Here is a 22273-nt window from a genome sequence, read left to right on the forward strand (position 1 = left end):
AATCACTCAGTCCAATGTAATTAATTCTCATTCTACTAGATCTTAGCCTAGCAGTCTGCTTTCATGAAGCTTTCAGCTTCTAGACTAATAAGAATTTTGGAAATATACAGTACACAGTGCATAGTCTAAAAGTTATCTAGGCAATATCACTTCAGAAGTCTGCACTCAAGAGTATATTCTTTGAAGTGTCACTACTTGGAAGTATCTGGTACAGTTCTTTCCATGAGGCTTGTAAAACTGTCCTTCTTTATTAAGTGCACAAGCTCTGGTCTATAGCTCATAGCATAACTTTTAGGTAAGTATCAAAATCCTTCTGTAGATGACTGAGATTTAATAGGTATGGTTATTAACTGTAGGTGGTAATATCAGAATGGAAGAGAGTAAAATTCCTTATTGGGGCATAGAGTATAACTACTTCAAGAGTTTTAAGCAGTATTTCCCCCTAGATTAAAAAAATTATGGACTGGGAGGAATTGTTGATTTTCTAGGGACTTTCCACTAAACACACAATTAATGAAATAATTATATTAGTAACATTTTGCCTATATAAATTTAACCTAGAGGAGGTTTGCTTCCCTTTTGATGTGACAGCCTCCTGTGAAATTTATATTTGTAACACATAAAACAAACCTAATTGTATCTTTCCTTATTCTTTTTTTTTTTTTTTTCTTTTTTTTGGCATTTCTTGGGCCGCTCCCACGGCATATGGAGGTACCCAGGCTAGGGGTTGAATCGGAGCTGTAGCCACCGGCCTACGCCAGAGCCACAGCAACGTGGGATCCAAGCCGTGTCTGCAACCTACACCACAGCTCACGGCAACGCCGGATCCTTAACCCACTGAGCAAGGGCAGGGATCGAACCCGCAACCTCATGGTTCCTAGTCGGATTCGTTAACCACTGCGCCACGACAGGAACTCCTTTCCTTATTCTTTATGCTGAAGGAACAAATTTTTTTTTTTTTTATTTCTAGGAGCCTGCTGGAAAATCTGAAAGATAGTTTTAAGTGAAAGGTATCCTGAACTTTTTAAAAAATGTGTTCTATATTTAGGATTCAACTTAGAGTTGTCAGAAGAAATTGGACACTTGATTTAAGATAGGATCATGAATGCCTGAGAAATAATTTTTGGATGCCTTTATAATTAAAATGACAAAACATTTTTAAAAGCACAAAAGGTAACTCAGTTGTTAAGAATTAACTCTTTTGGAATTCCCATCGTGATTCGGCAGTAACGAACCGGACTAGTATCTATGAGGCCGTGAGTTTGATCCCTGGCCTTGCACAGTTGGTTAAGAATCCAGCGATGCTGTGAGCTGTGGTGTAGGTTGCAGATGTGGCTCAGATCTGGTGTTGCTATGGCTGTGTCCATAGGCCAGCAGCTGCAGTTCCAATTCAACCCCTAGCCTGGGAACTTCCATATGCCACAGGTGCAGCCCTAAATAGACCAAAAAAAAAAAAGAGCTCTTTCATAAGTGAGAAACTTTTTGTTCTTTTTTGCCTTAAATAATCAAGCATACAGTAAAATTAACATATAAAAAAGAAAATTAAATTAAATGGATATATAGCACAGAAAGGTATTCTGGTGAGACAGCATCTCTACTATCTACACAGATTACATGGATAGTAGCACTAAGTAAGGCAAATAAAGAAGCACATCAAAAATTAAATGAATTTTGTTGATATTTTAACACACTTTATAACTTATTTTCAGGCTCAGACATTTTTAATCAAAGGAAACAAATTCTACTTTCCAAATTTTATCCTTCATTATATTCTTCCAAATACTCTGGAACAAACTGATATTTTGCTTTAGGACTACAGTTCTTCATCAGATGACCTACAAGTTGAAAACTGTCTTCATAATAGTATGACAGTATAATTTATTTAACATGCAACTTGTTAATATTGCTTTTTTCAAGTGAATTAATAAACATGCAAAATTTTTCTTTTGATTTCTAATTCAGTAAATATTGAGAGTTACAACTTTTTAAACATAAGAAATGGACAGTCATCTAAGTAAAACTGTGTTGGTATTTAGGATTCACCTCTGATTGGCAAGAAAATATACCTGTGAGCTTAAGCAAGTGCTTAAGAATACATTCCTCTGGCTATGCAGTTTATCTGGTCACATTAGATGAATCCTTTGGCATCTCAGTGGATGATCTCTAAAACTGTTAGGGAATTTTTTTTAAGTTAAAATCATGTCTTTGTTATAAATACTAAATGAATACACATCAAAGATGTTATTTCACTCATTGAGTAATGAGGGAACCAGAAAGGTGTTATAACTGATTAACAGGAGAATTCAAAGAACGCAAATATATAGGGATTGGGAATACTGAAATGAATTTACAAATAAATGCAACACTTGGTCACTGTCTACAAGATAGTCGATTACAAAAGGATCATTTGGACCAAAACTATATTATGACCAGGTTTTGACAACTTAGACTTGTAAAATAGATGAAAGGCTGAACAGTGCAGATAATTCAAAATTGTCCAGTACATTAGACACCTTATAGTATTTTTTGTCCATTTTAAAGTCTTTCACTATTTTTCCTGGCATATGAAAGAAGTGTAATAATGCATGGATGTTTACAAAATAAAATAACATTTTTGCTCAAGATGTCCATGTGCTTAATGTGCTTTTTTATTCTTGTTTGTTTCTACTCATATGGATGCCACAATGCAGGATTTTTCTAGATAGCTGTATGATCTTTAATAATAAATGTTTGATGTATGTATGTGTGATGAATTTGTAGTAACCATTACTTGGGCTATTAAGTATATGTTCTTGAAAGCTTTTCACAAAGATTGCTATTATTATTAATAAAATAAATAGGAAGATGTATTAAAATAAACTACATAGACCTTTTTCAAATCTGAGAAAAGGTATGCATTGTGCTTTTTAAATTTTTTTATTTTATGATTTTTATTTTTTCCATTATAGTTGATTTATAGTGTTCTATCAATTTCTTTTTTTATTGTTATTTCCCCAATACCTTTTTTTTTCTGCTATACAGCATGGTGACCCAGTTATGCATACATATATACCTTCTTTTTTCTCCCATTATCATCTCTGTCATAAGTGAGTAGACACAGTTCTCAGTGCTACACTGCAGGATCTCATTGCTAATCCATTCCAAAAGCAGTAGTGTGCATCCATTAACCCCAAGCTCCCAATCCATCCCTCCCCTTCCCCCAGGGCAACCACAAGTAACTACTCTCCAAGTCCATGATTTTCTTTTCTGTGGAAAGGTTCATTTGTGCTGTATATGAGATTCCAGATATAAGTGATATCATATGGTATCGTCTTTCTCTTTCTGACATATTTCACTCAGTATGAGAGTCTCTAGTTCCATCCACGTTGCTGCAAATGGCATTCTTTTGTTCTTTTTTATGGCTGAGTAGTATTCCATTGTATATGTATACCATATCCTCCTAATTCAATCATCTGTTAATGGACATTCGGGTTGTTTCCATGTCTTGACTATTGTGTGAATAGTGCTGCAATGAACATGCGGGTGCATGTGTCTTTTTTAAGGAAAGTTTTGTCCAGATATATGCCCAAGAGTGGGATTGCTGGGTCATATGGTAGTTCTATGTATCATTTTCTAAGGTACCTCCATACTGTTCTCCAGAGTGGTTGTACCAGCTTCCATTCCTACTAACAGTGCAGGAGGGTTCCCTTTTCTCCACACCCCTTCCAGCATTTGTTATTTGTAGACTTATTAATGATGGCCATTCTGACTGGTGGTATCTCGTGGTAGTTTTGATTTGCATTTCTCTAATAATCAGTGATGCTGAGCATTGTTTCAAATGCTTGTTGGCCATCTGTATATCTTCCTTGGAGAAATGTCTTTTCAGGTCTTTTGCCCATTTTTCCATTGGGTTGTTGGCTTTTTTGCTGTTGAGGTGTACTAGTTGTGTGTATATTTTAGAGATGAAGCCTTGTGAGTTGCATGATTTGAAACTATTTTCTTTCATTCTGTAAGTTGTCTTTTTGTTTTCTCTTTGGTTTCCTTTGCTGTGCAAAAGCTTGCCAGTTTGATTAGGTCCCATTAGTTTATTTTTGCTTTTATTTCTGTGCAATCTACAGATTCAGTCAATCCCTATCAAATCACCCATGTCTTTTTTCACAGAACTAGAACAAACAATACAAAAATTTATATGGAACCACGAAAGACTCAGAATTGCCAAAGCAATTCTGAGGAACAAAACCCAAGCAGGAGGCATAACTCTCTCAGACTTCAGGCAATATTACAAAGCCACAGTAATCAAGACAGTGTGGTACTGGTACCAAAACAGACAGACAGACCAATGGAACAGAATAGAGAACCCAGAAATAAACCCAGACACCTATGGTCAATTAATCTTTGACAAAGGAGGCAAAAACATGAAATGGGGAAAAGACTATTTTTAGCAAGAATTGCTGGGAAACCTGGACAACTACATGTGAATCAATGAAACTAGAACACACCTCACACCATGCACAAAAATAAACTCAAAATGGCTGAAAGACAAGACACCGTCAAACTCCTGAAAGAGAACATAGGCAAAACATTCTCTGACATCAGCCTTACAAATGTTTTCTCAGGTCAGTCTCCTAAAGCAAAAGAAATATCAATTTCTACTGTACAGCAGTGTGACCCAGTCATATATGTACATTTATATTATTATAATGTATATATTAGTTTTCTCAGCAAAGTGACCCAGTCATATATATACATAATTATATGTATTATTTTTCTCACATTATCCTCCATTATGTTCCATCACAAGTGAGTGGATATAGTTCCCTGTGCTACACAGCAGGATTGCATTGTGCTTTAACAACATAAGCTTTGGCATCACCTCAACAGTGACCCGAGCTGCTGCAGTCAGATTCTTAACCCACTGCCACAGCAAGAACACTCAAAGAGACCTTTTTAAAATCTATATCAGGTATTTCATATTTTACCTGTCTTTTCTAGTGCTGTCACTTGCAAATACATTAATCACACTGCATTCAAGTCAGTGATAGGGGTTCCCATTTTGGCCCAGCAGGTTAAGGATCAGACATTGTCTCTGTGAGGATGTGACTTCAATCCCTGGCCTGCCCAGTGGGTTAATGATCCAGCATTTCCACAAGCTGCAGCATAGGTGGCAGATGCAGCTTAAATCTGGTATTGCCGTGGCTGTGGCATAGGCCCCAACAGCAGCTCCAATTCAGCCCCTAGCCCAGGAACATCCATAAGCCACAGGTGTGGCTGTAAAAAGAAGAAAAAAAGTCACTGGAACCCTATTGTTTAATTGCTTAACCAGCTGAAATATATTTTCTTGTAGGCAAAATGCACTTTGTTTATCTTATTCCAAGAATTTTTTGAATTCTTGTTAAATATATGACTTGCCCAATACCTTAAAACAGAACTCAAGATACATTGGTTTGATAGTTTTGTACTTTAGTAATATTTTCATAACAATCATAGCTTCTAAAGGATCAGTATAAGAAGCTGTGGGAAAATACATGACTTTTTTCTTTCTGAAAGAACCCATTTAGGCATTCATATGTAATCAATTATTAGTTCAGGTCCTATATTGCACACTTGGATGTATAGTAGGATTTTTAAGAGAATGCAGTCTATCTTAAAGGTCTTTAAACAGAGAAGTTACTAGGCAAAGGTTCATATGATAGAGCTAACAACCAAGCTGGACAAGGACCTCAGAAGCCTTACCATAGAGACTGGCAAATTGTGGCTTTGGAAGCCATTCTCCTTCATTCGTGGCTGCTTTGGGAAATTCACTCCGCTTGTTATAAATCTGCCCACTAGCTACCCAAAATTAAAGCCATATAACAAAAGGATCTTCCATTATGATAATCTTAACACGTTTTCTCTAAGTTTAAATATTTTTTCAAAAAAAGATGAAGTAGTAAAAACAATGATTCAAAGGGGAAATGTACACTTACTTAAGAATTAACTTAGCATCAAAATACAAAGTTGTGTATTTACTTTATTGGTATTCTTACCGACAATTCAAAAGACTACAGAGTTTATAAAAGGAAATGATACTTTAGCTATGCATTCTAATTTTGATAATATAATTCTCCATTTCATCTTTTAGAAGTGTTTGCCCAATAAAAGTAGATTTAAAACAGAATGGCTACATAACCAGAAAGAACCAGCACAATGGCTAAGAAAGTATGTTTTCCAATTAAAATTTCCCTAAATGAGGAATATTCTAGTGTTTAATAAATCACGGTTGAAATTACATTGCATATTTACAGAGTGTTAGAGATCAACTGGGACAAATTGTTTTCCCTGTGCTCTCAGTTTCATAAGATAATAGGAATACAGATTAGTTGATCTGCAAGTAGGAATGTTATTTCTTTTGAAAATGATTTGGCACTTGTGCTAAACTAATCCTCTACAAATTCTGCTTACTCTAAGTGGATCCTCACTACTCCTTAGAAAGACTTTCTTTCATCTCTTATTGACTCCTTTATATACATTGCTGAATTGTAATTTTCAGGCCTTTTCCTTTTTCATTTCTTTTCTTGTCTTAATTGTTATATTAAGGATCATCAAGGCTAAACATCCATCCTTTCTGCTGATGCCATTTTTCTGAGTTAACATTCTGTTCCATTCCTCTGTCTCAAGGAGAGCTTGAATTCTCTAATTTGGTAGTTGCTTCTACTTCTTTATGATCAAAGAAGAAAATATTATCAGCTGTGTACAAGGCATTGTGCTCATTCTCTTAACTACTCCCTAGCTGTTGAGTACAATGACCATTTCTTAATTTTTGAAACAATCCCTCCCATGAATTTCATTACTAAAGTTTTAAAATTGTACAGTGATACATGAGTACATTCTTTTTATTAAAAAATAAAAATGGGAGTTCCCGTCATGGCGCAGTGGTTAACGAATCCGACTAGGAACCATGAGGTTGCGGGTTCGGTCCCTGCCCTTGCTCAGTGGGTTAACGATCCGGCGTTGCCGTGAGCTGTGGTATAGATTGCAGACGTGGCTCGGATCCTGCGTTGCTGTGGCTCTGGCGTAGGCCGGTGGCTACAGCTCCGATTCAACCCCTAGCCTGGGAACCTCCATATGCCGTGGGAGCGGCCCAAGAAATAGCAACAACAACAAAAAAAAAGACAAAAAGACAAAAAAAATAAAAAATAAAAAAAAAAATAAAAATGAAAACATAGATGTAACATTAACCCTCACTTGAACCAACCTCTCATCTCATTCGCTTCACACACCCCCATTAGTAAATTTTTTATCAATTAGGGAGTGTATTTTAAAACTATATGTCTTTTTCTGTACAAACGTAGTAAATAAAATCCTAACAGGTTGTAAGTGGTGTGTGTTTGTGTGTGTATTTAATTAAGAGAGGAAGAGAGAAACTTGACAAGTTACCTCTAAAATTTATACAGAATGGAAGTGCAAAAGACCAAAAATAACCAAGATACTCATGAATAAGAAAAAGAACAAAGTGAGATCTGTTGTATAAATATCGACTTAAAATATTATAAAGTAGTGTATTATTGGTGCAAGATTTAAAACTTAATCAATGGAACAGAATAGACGCCTTAAAAAAATGCCAGCATATATGGACACTTGGTATATGACAGAGTTTGGGTTACACATTAATGAAGAAGTTCTTTATTCAATAAATGAGACTGAGACTGATGGCTGTCCTTATGGAAAAAATAAAATTTTTTCTTTATCACATACAGTATACAAAATCAATTCTAAATTTATGAGAGACCTAAATATGAAAGACAAAACTATAAAGCTTTTATAGATTTGTAGAGGACAAAGTTTTTATTATGCTGGATTATGAAAGAAACTCTTTTTAAATTTAATCGAAGTTAAATTCACATAACAAAATCACCAATTTAAAGTGTATAATTCAGTGGCTTTTGTACATTTACAAAGTTCTGCAAATATCACCTCTAATTACAGAATATTTTATCACCCCCTGCCAACAAAAACACTACACCCATTAAATAGTCACTCCCTATACCCCCCACTTCCCATCCCTAGCAACCACTGATTTGCTTTCTGTCTATGTGTTTGCCTGCTATGGATATTATATATAAATGGAATCATACAATATGTAGTTTTTTTATGTCTAACATCTTTCGCTTCCCATCCTGTCTTCAAGGTTCAACTGTGTTGTAACGTGCGTCAGTACTCCTTTTTATGGCTGTAAAATATTTCATTGTATAGATGTTCCACATGTTGTTTAGCCATTGATCAGCTGGATAGACATTTTGGTTGTGTCCACTTTTTAGTTACTAAAATAATGGTGGTGTGAACACTGGTATACAAGTGTTTGAACATCTGTTTTTGATTCTCTTCAGTTTACACCTGGAAGTAGAATTGTTGAGTTATTCTATGTTTCACTTTGTGAGAAACCGCCAAATTGTTTTCCACAGAGCTGCACCATTTTAGCATCCAACAGTAGTGTATGAGGTTTCTAATTTGTTATTTTCCTTTTTAAAAAAATCAGAGCCATTGAGTGTGAAGTATCTCATTGTGGTTTTGATTTTCATTTCTCTAATGATAATGAACATCTTTTCATGTAGCTTGTTGGCCATTTGTATATGTTCTTTGGAGAATTATCTATTCAAGTCTTTTGCCTCATTTCTTATAATGATGTGTGTGTTTGGTTTTTTTTTTTAATGGATTGTCTTCTGCTGTTCATTTGTAAGTATTTTTTATGTAGTCCAGATAACCTCTCTCTCTCTCTCTCTCTGTCTTTTTTTTTTTTTTTTTTTTTTTTCCCTAGTTAGGGCTGCATGTACGGCATATGGAAGTTCCCAGGCTAGGGGCAGAATTGGAGCTGTAGCTGCCAGCCACAGCCACAGCCACAGCACAGCAACGCAAGATCTGAGCCACGTCCATGACCTACACCACAGCTCATGGCAACACCAGATCCTTAAGCCACTGAGAGAGTCCAGGGCTCAAACCTGCATACTCATGGTTACTAGTTAGGTTCATTACCACTGAGTCACAAAGGGAATTTCCGGATAACCTCTCTTGATAATGTCCTGTGATGTACAAAAGTTTTTAATTATAATGAAGTCCAATTCGTCTAAATTTTATTTTTTTCTTATAATTTTGGTATCATATCCAAGAATGAATTGCCAAATCCAAGGTAAAGAATATTTATCCCTCTGTTTTATCCTGAGAGAGCATTATTTTAGTTCTTACATTTTGATCTTTGATCCATTTTGAGATAATTTTTATATATGGTGTGAGATGAGTAGAATTTCATTTTTTAATGTCAATATCCAGTTGTTCTGGCACAGTTTGTCAAAGAGATTATTCTTTCCCATTGATTGTCTTGGCACCTTTGTCAAAAATTAACTATAAAGATATAAGACAGTTTATTTCTGGACTTTCAGTTCTATCCCATTGATTGATATGTCTGTGCTTATACCATTATTACACTGTTTTGGTTACTGAACCTTTAAGTTTTGAAATTGGAAAGTATGAGTCCTCCAATATTATTTTTCAAAATTATTTTGGCTATGTTGAGTCCCTTGAGATTCCATATGAATTTTAGGATGGGTTTTTATATCTCTGCAAAAAATTTTGTTAGAATTAGAGATTGTATTGATGGGCATTTTGAAAATATATTTCCTTCAGCATATTGAAAATATCTTCCCACTGCCTGCCTCTATGCTGTCTGTTAAGAAATCAACTGTTATTCTTATTGAGGATTCCTTGAGTTGCTTTTCTCTTGCTGCTTTCAGAATTCTCTCTTTGTCTTTCACTTTCAGCAGTTTATGTGTCTTAATGTAGATCTCTTTGAGTTTATCCAACATGGGATTGTTGAGCTTCTTGGATGAGTAGATTCATGAGACTTTCAGCAAACGTGAAAGTTTACAGGCATTATTTATTTAAATACTTACTCTGCCTCTTTCTTTTCTCCTTCCTAGGTTTCCTATTATGCATGTTTTCGTTCACTTATTGGTGTTTCAAAGAAGTAGTTAACTTAAAACCTTTGTCTAGTCAGCCTAGTGTCTAGACTTTCTCAAGAACAGTTTCTATTTCTTCTCCATCCCCACCCCATATATGGACCATACTTTCTTGTTTTTTTTTTAATATTTTATAAAAAAAATTTACCTGTGATTCCTCCTTTTATTTTTTTATTAGTCAATGAATTTTATTATATTTATAGTTATACAGCGATCATCACAACCAAATTATAGATTTCCATCTCAACCCCCCAGCACATCCCCCCACCCCTCCAACCTGTCTCATTTGGAAACCAAATTTTTTTGAAGTCTATGAGTCAGTATCTGTTCTACAAAGAAGTTCATTGTGTCCTTTTTTCAGATTCCACATGTAAGTGATAGCATATGATGTTGGTATCTCGCTGTCTGAGACTTCACTTAGCATGATAATTTCTAGGTCCATCCATGTTGCTGCAAATGCTGGTATTTCTTTCCTTTCTATGGCTGAGTAATATTTCCTTGTGTATATGTACCACATCTTCATGATCCACTCTTCTGTTGATGGACATTTAGTTGTTTCCATGTCTTGGCTATTGTATATAGTGCCGCAATGCACATTAGAGTATATGTATCTTTTTGAGTCATGGTTTTCTCTGGATAGATGCCCAGGAGTAGGTGAATATTTTATAGATTTTAATTCAAAACTGGACACTGAGTATTATAAGTAGCAATTCTAGAAATCAGATTCTCTCCCCTCCCCAGGATATGTTACTGCTGCTTGTTATAATTGTTGTTTGTTCGTTGATTGACTTTTCTGAACTACTTTTATCATGTCTGTTATCTTTTATTGTGTGTGGCCGCTTAAGCCTGTTTCATTAGCTCTGTGATCAGCTAGTGATTTGAAGGAATTTCTGTAAATGCCTGGAAATATATATTTATATGTATACAAAAAGTGAAAATCTCACATTCTTTGCAGAATGCCTTCAATACTCAGCCAGACAGTTTAGAACTCTGCCTAATCTTTGCTTCCTGCTTGTGCAGAATCTGTGGTTCAGCAAGAGGTGAAGTTTTCCTTAGGCATAGTCATGACCTTTTGGATACTCGGGAATATGTAGGAGCTTTTCAAAGCTCTTATGCCTGAAAGAATCTCATCACATAGCCTTTTCCCCCAAGGTTTTCAGTTGATCTGTTGTTTGCCCCACCTGTTATCCATTGCCCAGACATCAGCAGCTAATATATTTGACTTTAAATTTTTGGACACCTTCCCCTCCAGTTAGCTGCCTGAGCCTTTGAGAATTCCAAGTTAGGTGAAATAAAGACAAGCCCTTTGAGCGTATCCTTCAGTGAGCCACCGGAGATATTTGAAACAACCACAATTCTTGAGAATAAGATTTCCCTTTCAGTACCAAGAACCTTTACCAGAAATTTGGGCTGTCTTCAGGGCTATCTCTAAACTATGTAGTGGGGGATCAGTTGGAGTTTTTTGTGGGTTTTTTTAGTTAAGCATTCATTTGGTTGGTGTAAACTTGTTTAGTTTCTAGATTTCTGATAAAGTTTTTTTCTGACAGTTATTGTCAGTTTATTCACTTCTCGAGGGGTGAGATGGACTATTGATGTTCCCTACACTACCTTTCTACTGATTTCACTCAGGAAGGATGCCTTTTAAGATACAAAACCCACTAACTATAATGGAAATTATTGATAGAGCTAACTGTTATTAAAATTAAAATATTCTGTTCACCAAAATACATTGCAAGGTAAGAAAAGATACAGAGTAGAAATAGATATTTATACCGTGTAAAAACTCATAAAGGACTTATTGGCTAGAGTAGATATAGAAATCTAACAATTCAATAAAAAAGAACCACTCAATAAGGGAAAAATTGGGCAAAAGACTTGAACAGAGACTTTACAAAAGAGAACATCTAAATGGCTGATCAATATGAAAAGATACTGTCATTAACGAGGGAAAAAGAAAAACTACATTAAGATATTTTTACTGCCTACCACATTTTAAATAATTAATTATACTGACAATGCTAGGTAGAGCTAAGTTATGGAGTAAGAGGAACTATTACCTTTTTTTTTTTTTTTTTTTTTTTTTGGCCATGCCCCACATGTGCAATTTCCCAGGCCAGGAACTGAACCCAAGCCACAGCAGTACCTTTAACCCAGTAAGCCATGGAAGAACTCCTATTACCATCTTTTTTGATGGACATGTAAATTGGCTTAACCAGTTTGGAAATTTGTATAAGAATGTATTCATACCCTAAATCAAGCAATTCTGTCTCTGAGTATATATATAATCCTAGAATTAATGCATATGGGAATTATGACACATGAGCAAAAATTGTTCACCATGTCTCCGAAAAGGAAACAGTACAAATACTCATCAAAAGAGTAAACCAGGAGTTCCCACTGTGGCCCAGTGGAAACAAATCTCACTAGAATCCATGAGGACTCAGGTTCAATTCCTGGCCTCGCTCAGTGGGTTAAGAATCCAGCATTGCCATGAGCTGTGGTGAAGGTCATAGACACATCTAGGATCCCACCTTCCTGTGCTGTGGCATAGGCCAGCAGCTGCAACTCTGATTTCACCCCTAGCCTATGCTGTGGGAATGGCCCTAAAAAGCAAAAAATAAATAAATAAATAAACCATATTCATTGCATCCTTTTCCTTCCCTCCAGATTTTTTCTTTACCACTTATAATAGGTATATATCTTCATAAAATAATAGCTTTCTTTTAGGTAACCAATGACTACCTCCATCTTATTCTTTGGTACCTGTTTCTCCTTTTTGTATCTTAGCATGTTTTTTCCATATGGTCTTTGTCTTTCAGATCTCATCTATTTCTGTAGCTTCCCCAGCCATGTCATTGCAAATAATTTCCAAGTCTCTGTGTCTAGCATTCATTGCTTTTTTGAAATGAGTGAAAATTTTATTTCCACACTACATAATGAAATTGCAAATTTATGACTGCCAATATTAAATTGATTCACAATGGTGATTGATAATCCCTTTGCCAGTTTCTTAGTTATCCTCCATGCTCATTCATCAGGGCATTTGTTCCAGATATTTATTGTTCTCCTAGAGTTATCTCTTCCACTTTTATGTCCCCTTTTTCTCATCCATTGATCCTCATTCCAAGCACCAAAGGAAAGAATAATAGTGAATATATCTCTTCACACAACCTACCCTGCTTTATTATCCCCACTTGCTTTTTTAACTCATTTCTACTCTTTTTACTTCGCTTGTATCTTCTTTAATTGCTAGGTCTAATGGATTCTTTTCAACTCTCACCTTATTCCTAGTCTCTTCAATAGTTCATATTTTGTATTTTTTTGTTTTTTTGTTTTTGTCTTTTTAGGGCCACACCCATGGCATATGGAGCTTCCCAGGCCAAGGGGTCGAATCAGAGCTGTAGCCACTGGCCTACACCACAGCCACAACAATGCCAGGCCCAAGCCACATCTGCAACCTACACCACAGCTCACAGCAACACTGGATCCTTAATCTACTGAGCGAGGCCAGGGATTGAACGTGCATCTTCATAGATACTAGTTAGGTTTGTTAACCGCTAAGCCACAATGGGAACTCCCATATTTTGTAATACTCCTTGAAAGTGTCTTCTCTTTTTTCTTCCCTTATGTTCATTCTGTCTTGATTTTCCTCTTTAGTTTCCAATCTTTTTTATGCATAGGAAGACCAAATTATTTTTCTTCCAAACTGCAATACTTTTTAAAGTGAAATGTCCTATTTAATAATTAAGCCAGGATAATATATATAAACCCAGATCGTTCAAGGGAAACTAGAAGATATCATCATACCATTTACAGATTTTTGTTCCCTAATTCCTTCTCTTCCATTAACCCCTTAATATGGATATCACCTAGAATTTTCAACCATCATCTTTTGTTCTTTTTATATTCTCCTTGAATGATCTGAAATATTTTCATGATTGAACTACCACTTCCACTGATAGTTCCCAAAGTGTATATCCAATCAGTAATTTTTCCTGAACTCCGGGCTTTCATTTCCAATAGCTCATGGATATTTCCTGACTAGTAGCCTAAAAGTATGTACATCACAATGCAAACTTATCCTCTTCAAATATCCTACTCTTTTTTTTTTTAATTTGGGGGTTGGGGAGTTGCTAGTGTGTGTGTATGTATACATCTTGAAATATATATATATATCACACATGCCTAAAACTTTGTGCAGATGCTTCCTTAGGTATTGGACGTACAGTGGTGTCAAAAATACAGTTCCGTAATCATAACAAAGCATTCTGATTTGGGAGATAGACGTTGATTAAATTAGCATACATGTAAATGTAGTATAAATGCGAATGGTTTCTATGAAGGAGAGAAACATGGTATTATGTGAAATATAATGGGGCATTTGACCTTTTTTTTTTTCCAATATATGGCCTTGTTTATTAGACGTAAGTGGCACCATATAGCTATTCTAAATTAGGCTATCTATCGCCTTTTGTTTACAATACTTATTGCAATTCTGTATTCAGATATACTAGCAAGTGGATCCATTTTTCTTCTCAAACTTCCCATTGCTTTTCACCCATAAATCATATAAACTGTCAAGCCCTGAAATGGTGGCAATACCTTTGTTATTGAAAATGTAGGTATGGAAACTAAATAAAAGAACTTCTATGGAAATAATATATCATTTGTGAGAAAGAGATGATGTACAAGATAAGGAAGACCTTTCTAATCACATGGTCTGGCTAAGGCTTTCTTTTCACATCGTAAGTGATATTTGTTGATTGAATGTTAATTGCTTATTCTTTTATCGTACGTATTTCTCCTCTTTTGCATAAAACTTGCAAGTGGTCAAGCTCACATTCTGAGATAGAAGGCCTACACCCAGATCCTATACTAGAACCTAAACTAGTGCTAGCCCAGAACCTAAATTATGAATAGCCCCAAATAATAAATTTTATAATCAATATAAATATTAATTTTAAAATAAATAATCCAAATTATTTGTCCTCACATTTGTATATTTTTACTGTAGTGATACTCAATTCAGTTACATTATTCTTTACCATGTTGATAGATATAGTATAATAATAATAAGCCAGCATTTATTAAGTATTAGCTACTTAGAAGTGCTAGATAATTTATATACATTATCTTATTTAACCCTTAGTAATCTGATGAGGTAAATGCTATCATTATTCACATTTTTTTGATAAAGGAAATCGAAATTTAAAAAATATATCCATCAGTGTCCCAGCGGAAGTCACAGCATACATAAATGAATAATTAAGAGTTTAAAAAGGACTATGATATTTACAAAAGTTTAGGCAGATTTTAGGAAAAACGACAAAATATAATGCAGCACCCTGGGACTAGTAATAGTGGGAACCCGTAATATTCATAGTCCTGATAGGGCAAGGAAGAGAGCAGATGTTGGAATCCAGAAGAAGCTGTGAACAAGGGTCATCTGATAAGGGCTGTGATCTTAGCCAGTCTATGGTGACCTGAGGAATAAATGGAGCCAGGGGAATAAATGTCAGACCTTACTCCTTCAGCTTCCTGACAGTACCTCCTATTACCTAAAACTAGCTAGAAATCAGAGAACACAGAAAATAGCTTGTTGATTATATCTGTAGAGGTTAGCTTGGAGCAGAGAGGGTGAAGAAGAGTGGAGAATGAATCTGAAAGGGAAATACAAAATATCTAAGAATTACATAACTATTAAGTGGAAGAGCCAGTATTTGAATGCCAAATATTTTACTCCTCGCTTTAGTTCTATACTGCCTCATAAAAAAGCAGGAAAATATTTTAATCTGAAATTTCTACTATAACCCAAATTGTTGGATGTGTTTATACCTAGCAATAAGTGAGACCAAATATCTGAGAGCTGAGCTGCAAAGAATGCCCCCCCTCAAAAAAAAATGTTTTGTGTTTTTATTGATTTTACATGTTGTTGGTATTTTCAGCATATTAAATCTTACTTGTTCCAGATTCCAGACTCCATCATTTCTCGTGGCGTTCAGGTGCTCCCACGAGACACAGCCTCCCTCAGCACTACTCCCTCAGAATCTCCTCGTGCTCAGGCTACATCTCGCCTTTCTACAGCTTCCTGCCCAACACCAAAAGTAAGTACAGTTCTGTGGCACCTTACATCTGCTCTGCTCTGTGAATCTGGGAAAACTATCTAATATTTCCCTCTGCTTGACAAAGTTGGGTTGCATGCAAGATAGTGCAATGAAAAATTAATGGGCTATAAGATAGTTATCACCTGATGTTTCACAAATTGTCATATTAGGCCAAAAGTAGAACAGTAGAAATTTCATGCAAAATGCCTATTACATCATAGCTATAGGTTATTACTTTCTGTAACTTCTGTTTCTTTGTTGTAGACTGGTTATTTGTTAGCATTCTCATTAGTATAAATGTGAAGTTACTTGTTTTTGCAGAAGATGAATGTATTTCTGGCCAGTAAACAGCAAGATTAATAAAATAAATAATGTCACCAAAGGGATTTTTTTTTACCTTGTCCAAGCTGGGGTAGCTCCCTGCTCTAGTATCATTCCAGATTTTTTCCAACATATTCAACTTGGAATGCTGCTGCCTAATATTTAGAAACAAATCTAAATTGATTAGAAAGTTTTAATGCCAACCTTTTGGGGTGAGGAGGAAATATCTTAGTAATTAATTTTTATGATTTTTCCCAAGTACTGAATCATGTCAGGGGGTTGGGGAAGGATTAGACATTTGTTTGCTGCCTGACATCTTCATGTATGTGGTCATGAAGTAGCAAACCTAATTATGACTGTGATTCTTTCTCCTGGAATATCCCTTCCATGGTAAAGTTAATCATTTTGCTTTCAGGTTTTCTATGGGATAGATCCAGTACTGGCATCTAAAGGTTAAAGTAACATTCCTTCTTATTTAATAAGATACATCGGGTTATACACTAAATTTATTGCAGGGATCTTCAGGTAATTTTTCAAACTTTGGTTTTTTTCTCTGTCATAAAATTTAAGGGCTGATATAGCTGTCTTCCTCACCTCCAGCTTTTCCATGAGTTTATGAATGTTATTGAATTTAACTAGAGTCGATCTCAAACAGTTAATATGTGTAGTGCAGTAGCTTTTACATTCCACGGTACAGCCTTCTCAGCAAAGTCTTCAGAGTGTTACTGTTGTATATCACTGTTTTTAGAGTTGTGTCAAAAACAACTGGTATTAATTTTATAGTTTAAAAAAAGTGAGGTCCTAAATCTTCAATGAAGAAAAACTATAAGAACATTCTAGACATAAAATGTATGTTACACATTTATACATTGGGAGCCAATCAGCTACATCTTCACCTGAATGAAATATGGAGATCTCAAGATATAAATTGGGTAGAGGAATCTCATCCATGTCTTATAAATTTCTTAAATAAAATAACTTATTTTTTGACTTCATTAAATTCCAGCTGTACAAGTTGTACTCATTTATAGAGGAATTTTTTCCTGTATTTTTATCTAGGAATATATTCTATCCTTTTAGGTAATTTTTACCAGCATCAGAATGTAATCTCAAAGATAAAATTATTTCTTTGGCATAATTTTTAAATTTAACTTTTAAGGTTGAATCAGAATAGTAATAGGACAGAAAAACTAGTTTGAATGTTGATTTTTCAATAAGAATTGAAAACAGTCAGATTAATCTTCCAAGTCTCAAATTATAAGACTGCTTAATTGAGTCTAAACTAGTTGCTTTTATATGTGCTTTTATGTCAGTGACAGATATAATCTCTTCCCTTCATGGAGTTTACATTTAGTCAATGGTATACTGAAATAAGTAGATATTTTTAAATAAGTTTATTTAAACTAACTCATTAAATTATAATAAATATAATTTCATAATAACTTAATTATGATACATTGAAATTCACACTAAGAAGAAATGAAAAACTGTAGTTATAGAAAATAGTAGGAAGGAAACCTCACTTAGGATGATAAGAGAAGGCCATCTAAAGAGTAACATTTCATGAGGGACATGAAGGATGAATAAAAACAAAACAAAGTTTTTTGTGCTAGGTGGAGTTTCTGAGAATTATATTCAATAGTAATGACCATCTTATAGGTAGTATTCACCAATCAAGAACTCTCAAACTAAAACTTCATTAGTACCTGAATAGCCTACATTCAGTGAGTTCACAGTCCAACTTCAGGTATCAATTCTTATTTATTTATTCATATACTTAGTTAGTTTTTTCCGAGTCACACCCATAGCATATGGAGGTTCCAGGCTAGGTGTCTAATCGGAGCTATAGCCTCTGGCCTATGCCACAGCCATAACATCACCAGATCCAAGCCTCGTCTGCAACCTACACCATAGCTCATGGCAGCCCTGGATCCTTCTAACTCACTGAGCAAGGCCAGGAACTGAACATGCATCCTTATGGATGCTAGTCAGGTTCATTTCTGCTGAGCCACAACGGGAACTCCCTTTCTTATTTTAAATAATGATTTTTTTTTTTTTTGCATTTGACTACCAAATCAGATTTCAAGGCCATAGGTTTTAGCACTTAAATCTGTTCTTGGTAATTCTTTAATTTTGTGCATAAAAATTTAGGGTGGGAGAAGAAATCAAAAAGAAAATTGGGTTTCTAATTTAGGATATGGGTAAAGGATTACGGGCAAGGAAAATTGTTAATAAATTTTTGTTTTGAATATTTCAATCTAAGATATATATGAGACAACCTAGGAATGATACCTAGCACAAGTTAAGTTTGACATTGTTATTTTTACTACATCTTTGATGGGATATTTATAATTTAGTACATACCAATTCCCATAGAAATCCCCCTTCCACGTATCAGATAAGGCATGCAGCCTGTCATGTGCGGAAATAAAAGTGAAAATATGTTTTCTTTACATCAGAAATACAATACAGTCTTGAAAGATCAGCACTAGAAAGAGCACTGGACCTGGTAATAGAAAACCTGGAGTCAAATATTGGCTTCTCTACTTAATAACTACACTGCATTAAGCAATTTGCTCAACTTCTCTGAGCTTTTTTTGTCTGTGATGAAACTGATAATCCTTGCCTCCCCAAAAGGGTTATTAATGTATTAAATAAGTCTTTGCCTGGTGCTGGAAAAGCAGTATTTAGCAAATAACATTGTTCTTGGCTTTACAAACAAATAAAACAGGCAACTATAAATTGTAATAAAATATATTAAGTGCTACAGTTTATCAGCAAGTTTACAGAGTACTCTGGGAATAACTATCAGAAACACTGAACCTAGTTCTTGGTGAAAACATAGAAGGGTTAAATAACCAAGTTATGATTTAAAGCTAACGATTCCAACCTTTCCCTCTGTTGCTTTTTGTCACTTGGCGGTATTTAAGCTGAAAGACTTCCTATCCATTTGTAAATATGCATCTTACCTGTTAGGTCAACAACTATAACATTAAAGATTATTTTGAATTCACATTTTATATGCTCCCTGCAGTATAATATCCTAGATTATGCTTCGATCCTTCAAGATTCTCTAGCTGTGGTGAGAACAAGATTTATAAAATATACCTAGTTTGGATTTCCTTTTCAGTATACTCATCACAATCTAATGAAGACAGCAATTTGTTCTTTTCTAGACAATTCTTCATAGAATGGCATTGTCTTCTGCAAAAAGTTATTTGCCAAAATGACGTAACAGTTTACTGTATGTGGGGAAAAAGTCATTTCTCTTTTATATCAGATATTTTCATTTAATGACATATGACTAAATTACAAGTAATTTTTACTCTTCTTGCCTGAGGACACAGAAAAGTATATTTTCAGAACTAAGTTGGGATTAGTCTTTCATTGCCCTAAGGATAATAGTGCCTAAGCCATACTTTCAAATAGTATGTAGAATCTGTGAATGCACAGTATGTAGAGGACTCAAGTTCTAAAATGGTGATCACTTCCCACAAATGTTTTGCTACAAGAATAATTCTATAACAAATTCTATTTTAAAGGAGTGTGATTCACAACTTTAATGAGTTCTGATTTTCAATTATGAAAGGCAATAACATCTCTATTAGAATCCAGAGGCTTGAGGTAGAGAATACCAACGAGAACAAAAAGGAAAAAGTATCCAAACTTCGAATCAATTCACCATTCCCTATAGGTATTATTAAAATGGGGAATTTTTTAAAAGACCAGTTAAATTTTCAAACACAGGTTTGATCTCTGACCTTGCTTGGTGGGTTAAGGATCCTGCATAGCTGTGAGCTGTGGTATAGTTCGAAGATGCAGTTTGGATCTGACATTGCTGTGGCTGTGATCTAAGCCAGCAGCTACAGCTGCAATTCAGCCCCTAGCCTGGGAACCTCCATATGCTATGGGTACGGACTTAAAAAAACAGACAGACAGACAGATATAAATATAATCTCTTGTCACATATTCCCTTGCACCTCCAAGGTTAGAATAGAATTTTGTCCCCAGACAAACCAGTAGGTTTTTTTTTTCTTTTTAGGAAGAAAATTTAAATACTGTCTATCTAATTAGAGCTTATAAAATGATTTAAATGTGTATGTATTGAAATATCTTTATGAAGAATGTGTTCATTTAGTAATTTATAGTAATATCTAACCTTCAAACAAAATGCAAAATTATGTTCTATAGGCTTCTGTTATTGTCCTTTGTGCAAAAGAATTTAGAAAACTCTGGATAAAGAATAAGCTATTTTCACAATTCACAGTTTGTAATGTGTATGTCTGAAAGGCAATGTGAGTTCCTTTACATAAAAATAGCATTACTGATCCAGTTCAGAGTAACATTTTCTCTGAAATTTATTCCTAGTGGTGTTATTACAGATTATTCCATGTTATCACCACATTCTTTTCTGAAAAACAGGTGATTGTGTAATATAGCTGTTTCATTGGTTCCCAAGTGTCTGGAGATCCTCATGAAGATGCTAAAATCCTAGCCTAGATTAAGGCATTAATTGAGGTCTTCAGATTATTTTCCCCTTTTCTAAAGAGCCTAAATAAAATCAGTAAGAATACCTAAGCATCAAGTGTCTTTGCTTTTGTCCGAAGTCATATCAACATTGGTATATCAATAATTGTTCAATTAATTGCTATTAATAACATCATAGAAATGTATGGGTTCTGCATGTGGAGTCAAGAAACACCAAAAAGGTTAGGAACACTGAGTTAATGACGTTAGTTAATGTAATACCTTCTCTGGACATAAAAATATAAGTTTCTTGGAGTTCCTGTTGTGGCTCAGCGGAAATGAACCTGACTAATATCGATGAGGATGCAGGTTCAATCCCTGGCCTCCCTACATGGGTTAAGAATCCAGCATTGCATAAGCTTTGGTGTAGGTCGCAGAGGTGGCTTGGATCCCACGTTGCTGTGGCTGTGGTGCAGGCTGGCCATTGTAGCTCTGATTTGACCCTGGCCTGGGAACTTCCATATGCCTCACCTGTGCCCCTGAAAAGCAAAAATGCAAAAAAAAAAAAAATTATACATATATAGATATATAGATAGATTTCTCTATGCAGAATTAACTGTCCCACCTGTGGCGTATTGATCAATAATATCCTGAGCATAACTAGTCGGATGGATCCAGCAATTCTCAAACTTACTGGTCCGGGAATCCCTTCACATATTTAAAAATTATTAAAGGACCTCATATAGCTTGTTTATGTATGTGATTTGTATTTGGTGATATTTACTGCACTGAAAATTAAAACTTAGAAGTATTTAAAATGTTTATTTATTTGCTTTAAAATGAGAATAGTAAAGCCTTTATACTATAGCTAATATGAACAACATTGTTATGGGAAAAAATGATATTTTCAAAAATTTTTAAAACCCACTAAAAAGGATGGCTTTGTTTTACATTTTTTCATATTCATTGTGATGTCTGGTTTAATAGAAAACAGCTGAATATTACATCTGCTTCTATACTCAATCTGTTGTGATCTGTTGTTTTGGTTGAAGAACATTAAGAAACAAATCCAGCCTCACACAGTTATGTCGTTCGAAAAGATAGGAATGTTTCAATGCCATTTTCAGATAATTGTGGATATTCTTTGACACTACACCAAAAGCTTTCAATTGATAGTCTATTAAAAGTTAATTGAGGGAGTTCCTGTTGTAGCGCAGTGGAAACGAATCCAACTAGGAAACGTTTGCGGGTTAAGGATCCGCTGTTGCTGTGAGCTGTGGTGTAGGTCGCAGACGTGGCTCGGATCCCAAGTAGCTGCGGCTGTGACATAGGCTGTCAGCTGTAGCTCTGATTTGACCCCCAGCCTGGGACCCTCCATATGCCACAAGTGGGGCCCTAAAAAGCAAAAAAAAA

General features: G+C 35.1%; 1 protein-coding gene across 22 annotated transcripts in view; it reads left to right on the plus strand.

Moving 5' to 3' along the window:
• GPHN (gephyrin) overlaps window positions 1–22273 on the plus strand; it is a 567900-nt gene that overhangs the window by 336855 nt on the left and 208772 nt on the right. For all 22 annotated transcript variants that reach the window (XM_021098013.1, XM_021098018.1, XM_021098005.1 and 19 more), the window contains 1 exon segment: window positions 15938–16072. In XM_021098013.1, coding sequence (XP_020953672.1) covers window positions 15938–16072 — 135 coding nt within the window.

This window comes from Sus scrofa, chromosome 7 (assembly GCF_000003025.6).
Source record: "Sus scrofa isolate TJ Tabasco breed Duroc chromosome 7, Sscrofa11.1, whole genome shotgun sequence".
NCBI classification, from domain to species: domain Eukaryota; kingdom Metazoa; phylum Chordata; class Mammalia; order Artiodactyla; family Suidae; genus Sus; species Sus scrofa.